This window comes from Lithobates pipiens, unplaced genomic scaffold (assembly GCF_037356315.1).
Source record: "Lithobates pipiens isolate NorthernLeopardFrog02 unplaced genomic scaffold, aLitPip1_a1.2 Scaffold_28, whole genome shotgun sequence".
NCBI classification, from domain to species: Eukaryota; Metazoa; Chordata; class Amphibia; order Anura; family Ranidae; genus Lithobates; species Lithobates pipiens.
This window is the reverse complement of record NW_027507789.1, coordinates 170,759,142-170,767,465: the sequence shown is the minus strand read 5'-3', so window position 1 is coordinate 170,767,465 and position 8,324 is coordinate 170,759,142. Positions and strand designations below refer to the sequence as shown.

General features: G+C 39.7%; 1 protein-coding gene across 1 annotated transcript; it reads left to right on the top strand.

Moving 5' to 3' along the window:
* Positions 1-283: 283 nt before the first annotated feature.
* LOC143935794 (keratin, type I cytoskeletal 19-like) lies at positions 284-7,665 on the top strand. Its single transcript, XM_077459904.1, has 8 exons — positions 284-1,033; positions 2,253-2,335; positions 2,417-2,573; positions 2,922-3,083; positions 4,752-4,877; positions 5,036-5,256; positions 5,445-5,479; positions 6,233-7,665. Exons 1-8 carry the CDS (start codon positions 284-286, stop codon positions 6,328-6,330), a joined length of 1,632 nt encoding a protein of 543 aa, XP_077316030.1. The 3' UTR covers positions 6,331-7,665.
* The last annotated feature ends 659 nt before the right edge of the window (positions 7,666-8,324 follow it).

Genomic DNA, 8,324 nt, shown 5'->3' with positions numbered 1-8,324 from the left:
TGAGGTGTGTTCAGCCAACTCAGTCAGTTTTTCCTTTATTGTTATTTCTTTAGGGTGGAGTGAGCAAACATTTCTAACGAGCTGGACAGCAATAAATGGATTATTTTGAAGTTGTTTTACAATTGTCTAATGTTTTCCATGCAGATTACCAAATATTTAATGTTAAATCCTAATTTCAAGCATATAAAGCAGTGGATAGATGAGCAGTCACATACTTATAAACATTAACATTAGCAATTAATGTTTCGTGGCACTCCCAGTTTTCCATATATAAAGGACCAGAATGAATGGAGAACATATTGTGAAGGACATCCACTTAGAAAAGCACACTTTTAGGTCATCTGTATCACACACATCCATCATCATGAGTTACGGTGGTCACTCTTCTGCTGGATCGCACCATGGAAGCTGCCATATTGGTGGCCATCTGTCTAATATCCCAAGCCACACATATGGTGTTCATCATGGAGGATCTTCAATTAGCCATCATGGAGGATCCCACTCTTCTCACCACCATAGGGGATCCCACTCTTCTAACCACCATGGGGGATCTCATGTTTCTCATCTTGGAGCATCCCATAATTTACATCATGGAGGTTCCCATACTTCTCATCGTGGAGGCTCCAACAGATTACATTCTACAGGTTCTCTTAGTTCTCATCATAGAGGATTCCATGTCATCCACCATGGAAGTTCCCATAAAGTCCACCATAACGATCACTATAGAGCCCCCAGTGTACATGGAGGATCAGGAGCCAAAGGAATCTCCATATCCAAGCACGTTCATGGAGGTGCTCACAGCAGCAGCCATAAAAGCATTATTAGCCATCATGGATTGTTCAATGTCAATGAGAAGGAAACCATGCAGCATTTAAATGATCGCTTGGCTTCCTACCTAGACAAAGTCCACTCCCTAGAGCAACAGAATGCCCAGCTTGAGAGGAATATCCGGGAGTGGTATGAGAGGAATCAGCCCAGCTCTTTACCTGACTACAGCTGCTTTTTCAGAATCATTCAAGAGCTTCAAGGCCAGGTAAATAAATGAATTGGTCTGCATAAGTGGTATAATAATTAGTAAATTATTTTGATACATATTTTTTTTTTGATGAACACTAAATCTACACAAATATTGTAGTAATTAAGTATTTATATTTTTTAAACTCACACTGACACCTACATATTTCAATTATAAAAATAGATTTGACATATTAGGCATCTAAAGTGATACCAGATGACACATGTTATACAGCACCAGAAATAGGTCTCAATGCATTTTGTTCAAGCTATCTGGCACTTTGATGTAGACATGTACTGAAAAAAAACATGATTTTAGGACAGCATGGGGTTTATTTATTAAAGCTGGAGAGTGAAAATACAGGCTCACTTCTGCATAGAAAACAATCAGATTCCAGGTTTTATTGTCAGAGCTTAATTGAACAAGCTGAGGTTGGAAGCTAAGTGGTTTCTGTGCAGAAGGAGGCTGATTTTGCACTCTCCAGCTTTATCAAAGGTATTGATTGAATTTGCAAGATCAACAAGCTGTTAAATTGAAAAAAGAAAACAAACCATATGTCTAAGGATTGGTAAACCGTAATATATAATATTTTGTTTTTAGGTTCAGATATGCTTTAATATAGCAGCGTGGTGTTTTAGTGTTTGGTAAGTACTGGAGAGGTAATCCATATGATAATACCTCCAGTGGCCATTATGATGGTTCCCTACTATCCCTGCTGGAACACACAAAGGTTAGCAAGAACCCTTGAAATCCAAGTTTTGTGAACATAAATTATGGCAGGGAGAGCTCTCTGTTGGGGTAGAGGGCTTCTTCACACATAATATGGTGACTTGTGTTTTTCCGCACTGGATCAACATCAGGTTACATATAAAATAATTGTGCCTCATTCACACCACAACACTAGTGGCACCACTATGCAAAGACCTAAATGGAGTATACACTTTCAATAAAGTAAAAAAAAAGAAAGAAGGTAAACAGTGCCTTGCATTGTAAAATGCAAGGCACTGCTAATCACCCTTGTCACACAACAGATACCAGTTGCAGGCTAAATGGGAATGTTTTAGCATATGGCTAGTGTAAATGAACCCTTAAGTCATGTTACAGTGCAAGCCATACTAGATATGCAGCTTAACTTACATACTAGATAAACCAGCTAAACCGATACAGAGAAAAGTTCAGTTTATTACATTGTATGAATTTACCTTTTGTAATAAATAATTAACTCCAATATTTTTAGATTTCCTCAACATCTGTGGAAAATGCCAGGATTGTATTACAGATAGACAATGCGCGTCTGGCAGCAGATGACTTCAGAAACAAGTAAGCCTTTCTATATTTAATGTCCTTCATTTTTATTATCATTATCTGCATTAATTGCTTTTGTTTTCCTTTTGTCACCAGGTATGAAATGGAACGCCAACTGGCAAGCAGTGTTGAGGCTGATGTGAATGGACTTCGTATACTACTGGAAGAGTTGAACAGGGAAATATGTCAGCTACAGGCACAAGTAGAAAATCTTCAGGAGGAACTACAGCTAATGAAGAGAAATCATGGCGAGGTAGAATGCTTGCTACCCATTTTTCAAGCTAAATCAGACATTAATATGAAGAAAAAGAATGTTGAAATCACTTTTGCTTTAGTCGTAGGCAGCCATCCTGGGCCTTATGTGGAAAATTGACAACTTTGACACCTTTTTTTAATCTTTTAATCTTTTTTAGTTGTCAATTACCTTAAATGTTCTCAGAAATGTCTCAAACTATTCTCAAATGCACCTAAAAGCCTGCTGCATTTGCACATTGACATAATCCTAAATACCAAGTCAAAACAGATCTTAAAAAACACATATTATGAAGATCTCCAGAAATGCTCCCATCATACTACTTGTTTCTAACATTTTTACTTACAGGAAGTCAACTCTTTGCAAGCTCAGTTGGGTGCCAGGGTCAATGTGGAAGTGGATGCTGCACCATCTGCTGATATGAATAGAGCATTGTCTGAGATCAGAGAGCAGTATGAGAATCTGATGGAGCAAAATCTGAGAGAGGTGGAGAACATTTTCCGTCAACGGGTAAGTCTATTTGTAGACTGAAAACGTTTGTTAAACCTGTTAGAAAAATAGTGTGATAGCGATCTATTACATTTTGATAATTACCGTATATACTCGAGTATAAGCCGAGATTTTCAGCCTCTTTTTTGAGGCTGAAAGTGCCCCCCTCGGCTTATACTCGAGTCATCGCTGTCTGTCTGCCCGATCAGCGTGTCGAGCAGACAGACAGCGGCCATTCTAGGATTCAAAGGCCGCGCCTCCGTCTCCGCCTTCGCCTGTGATAGGCGGAACACTGAATTTCCCAGCAGTCTGTGTTCCGCCTATCACGGACGTCCTCTCATCCTCGTCCGTAGTATGAGGATGAGCGGACGTCCATGATAGGCGGACCACTGACTGCTGGGAAATTGAGTGTTCCGCCTATCACGGACATCCGATAGGCGGAACACTCAATTTCCCAGCAGTCAGTGGGAAATTGAGTGTTCCGCCTATCACCGACGGAGGCGCGGCTTTTGAATCCTAGAATGGCCACCGACGAAGAGCTGCGGGACGGGCCGGGACGCAGGCCGGGACGGGCCGGGACGCAGGCCGGGACGGGACGCAGGCCGGGACGCAGGCCGGGACGCAGGCCGGGACGGGACGCAGGCCGGGACGGGACGCAGGCCGGGACGGGACGCAGGCCGGGACGGACACAGGCTGGACGGACACAGGCTGGACGGACACAGGCTGGACGGACACAGGCAGGCTGGACACAGGTAGGCTGCACGGACACACACACACACACACACACACACACACACACACACACACACACACACACACACACACACGGATGCATGCACACACAGGGATGGATGGACACACACGGATGCATGGACACACACACACACACACACACACACACACACACACGGATGCATGCACACACACAGGGATGGATGGACACACACACACACGGATGCATGGACACACACACACACACACGGATGCATGGACACACACACACACACACGGATGCATGGACACACACACACACGGATGCATGGACACACACAGGGATGGACGACACACAGGGATGGACAGGCATGTCTCACCCTCGGCTTATACACGAGTCAATAATTTTTTCCAGTTTTTTGGGGGTAAATTGGGGACCTCGGCTTATATTCGGGTCGGCCTATACTCGAGTATATACGGTAAGCACTATTATTTCATGGTTATATTAAAAAAACAATTAATATTGATAAGAACATGATTGGCTTTAATGCTCAGATGTACTATGCCATCCCAGTCTTCCCATTACACTGAAGATCAGGACTACTGCTCTAATAAAGAGATCTTCTGTGGTCTACTACATCCCTTGCACAATCACAACTACTCTGGCTAAGTGGCCATGCTCATGCTTCCTGATCAGGAATTTCAGTGTTTATTGGTGTACAGCACAACTGGGCTTTAAGGCTGTTGTCAAAGGACACAAAGGAAAAATGCAGTGGCATAACTAAAAAGATAATAAAACTAATAGAAAAGTACAAATCAACTTAAGCCTTGCTAGATTAAAATTAGTACTATGTTTCTTCACAGATCAGAAATAAAACTTCTTTGGCTTTATATGTAAAACTATATGGAAATCAGCCTCCATATATTAAAGGGTACATGAATCTAACAATGACTCTAACAAATGTTTTATTCATATAGACTGAAGAACTGAATCGTGAAGTTGCTTCTGGTTCTGAACAACTCCAGTCTGTACAAACTGAAGTCATTGACTTGAGACGTACCATCCAAACTTTGGAAATTGAACTGCAAAGCCAGCTCAGCTTGGTAAGTTTTATTACCAATCAATAAATAAAGTTTGTATCAAGGGTCAGTTGCTCATAGTTTAAGTCTGTGTGCATCTTCAGTTTATTCTGAAAATACTAACTCTATGTACTGTAAGATATTGTTATTTTTGTATACAATCTTTCTTTATCCTTTCCCAGAAATCTGCTATGGAAAACACTTTGGCAGAAACAGAAGCCACATTTGGGGCTCAACTTGCCCAATTACAATGTTTGATCAACAATGTAGAGTCCCAGCTGACCCAAATCCTATCTGATCTTGAACGTCAGAATCAGGAATACAAGATCCTGATGGACCAAAAGACTCACCTGGAGATGGAGATCGCCACCTATAAGCGTCTATTGGAGGGTCATGATATCCAGTAAGTATTTCACACAGGGCAAGTAACTGAATATTCAATCAGCAATCACAACAGAACAATATAATAGCTTAAGACCAAATAGTCCATCATATGTCCCTATTTTGTTTATCAATATATTAGTTAAACCAAGCCATACCGAATTGTTATATTTTTCTTCATTAATTGTTACTGTGTGTTTTAATTTGCAGCACTTCAAATCAAAGTTTTCTAGGAGGCAGTCATGGTATGTAAACATATATTGACTTAAATGGCAGAACATGAACTTGTAGAACTGTAGAATGCACAATATGAAAAAAATGTAACAATGACCTGGTCATTAGTGACATTTAGACACCACCCTATAGGGTCCCATAGAAAATAATTGAAAAGATCACACCATCTCTTTAATCTCCATCTTAATGGCATTCATTTACTGATACCCAATACCAATCACTTTAATCAACAGGCATACTCTCTAAACATTTATTTTATCCAATACATTTACAAAGATGCTATCTGAAAATCACATAAATCACTATTTAACCCAATATTTCTAGGCCATTTTGTTAATCAGTTCCATAGCGGTCACATTGTCTGCTGTGAATTTTGAAATTCCCTTGTATATGTGACAAATCACATTTAAATGACCCACAGTAGTTTTCAGCTTTAAACAGGTTGAATAGTCTTGCAATGGAATTGATTCTAGATTTAGCCTGTTTCCAAAAAAGTTGGGTACATTCATGAAACTACAAGACATAAAAGGCTAACTACATTTTCAATAAATAAATACATTTCAGGTCTCAGGGTACTCCTGCTAAAATCAATATATCTACAAATAATTGTACACATGCTGGTTTCTCAACCTGACTATTTATGTAACAATAACAATGATAATTGGAATATGGTGGATTGATATATAAAACATTGACAATTTGCATCTCTTTATAATGTGCCCTAGATCATTAATAATCTTAAATATTGTATCTTCTAATTTCAGGATCTCACCACACAATGAAAGTTCAACATGCGACTAGCCACACTCATCATAAACATCATCAAAGTCATCAACATCATAATCACCATAATGTATGCTAATGTTTTTTCTATATCTTCTGGAGAACTCTATGGATAATAATATCTCTAGAAAGTCTTTTGGTGTCTTCCTCTGTCTTCTTCCTATGTGGTCTTCGGGATTTACTTTACCTAGGCAAAACTTGGCATGAGACATGAACTTTATCCACCAAAATATCCAGTAGACACAACTGAAATTATGCAAGGTTTAGGATTAGTTAGATATCTGTTCATCTTTAGAGGTTGGTGGTAAACTATTGAAGTTTACCTAAGTTGTAAGTTAATTTCAAGATGTTGACCTATGTGTTAGAAATATTTCTGGCCTTTGAACACTTTTTAAAGATCCAAAATTAATGAAGGTATTTTAGTCTATCCAGCATTTTTTAGGGATTACATTACGCGAGAGCATACGTTTTGACTTTCCATTCACTTTTTTGGAGCACTTTCAAAATGTTTCTTGCCCATTCACTCCATCTTGTTACAAAAATAGATTTTAATAGCCAGACATTGTGCTAACACGTAGTGCAATGTGTTTGCCGTACCATTTATTTTGCAACAGCATTGAATATCGCTCCAACACATGTACAGATTGCATCTATGCTATGGCTTGATGCAGCATACCACACAGCATGATGTGGATTACATGGTAGTGCGTTGAAGAAACCAATAGAGTGTGAGCAGATTTACCTGGGGCCCATTCAGAACAAATAACCAGTGGTAATGGAGTGCACCACAATGCCCTAAGAGTGAGTTGTGCTGCATGTGTTACTGTAACATGTTCAAGCATAAACAGGCACTTATGGTACATAAAGTTGCACCATAATCAGTAATTTTGAATTACAATGATCATATGCAAAATTAGTTAGAATATGAACCAGTCTGATTAGTATAGGATAGAATATGATTTTTTTTCTGAATTCTCCTTCGCAATGTAGTTTTCTTTTAAAAAGACCAAAAAAACAGCACCTTAAAATGTGCCTATAGTACGTGAATGCAGATATGAAATACATGCTTAATTCAAGTGGAACTCCAACTAGTTTTGTGTTGTGACTTTATTGACATAATCCTGTGCAGGTTTAATTATAGAGTTGTAGTATCGGTTTTGTAATCAGATATTATAAACCTATTTGTATTGTCTACCATTATACATATTAATGGAATATTAGCATGCAACATGCATATTTTATTGTGGTGGACATGCTAAGCCCTTCATTCTGGATATTTAGAATGTGTTAGGATTATTGTGAATATATATATTCTGGTGTACTTCAGTAATTTGGTTGAATTTTGATCATCGTTCTCTTGTCCTTGTCACTTACAATATTTTCAATAAAACTAATCTTATTTTGTTCATGCAAACAGCTGTGTTTTTGGTATTAATGATGCATGTGTTTTTTTCCATAATAAGAAAAAAATAAAAATTCTAAGTAGGCTTTTACATAAGTGCCCACAAGGCACTCACAGACCCAGGGTCGATCCTGGGTAGATGTACAGGGTGCACTGCGACCCAGGTGCCGCGAGCTGAGGTAGAGGGGGGAGCCGAAGCTCAAGTGGCAGTGGCGTACCAACAGGGGGCGGTCCACACCAGGTGCTACACATTGGGGGATGTCATGTCCTCCTTTCCTCTCCTTATGTGCGTCATGCAGAGTGGCGATCTCCTGCTGTGTCACAGAGCTTGGTGTTCGGTATCCGCTGTAACATAGTCCTGCCTCCTAGACTGGATCCTGTGATAGACCGCACATTGATCCAATCTTGGGAAATTGAATCAGTGTGACGTGTATCATAGGAGCTAGTCTAGGAGGCAGGGCCTTGTTAGAGTGGCCGTCCAGGCAATTCAAATCCAAAAAAAAAGCAAAGAAGAAGAAACTGCGCTACGGAATAAGAATGATATTGGTCGGAAGCAGCAATTCAAATGTACATCAAAAATACACTGAACAAAAAGGGAAAAAAAAGAGAACTGCGCTAACCTCAAATGCCCAAAGTGAATGGGGTATGTGTATGTGCCAAACCCACGATAT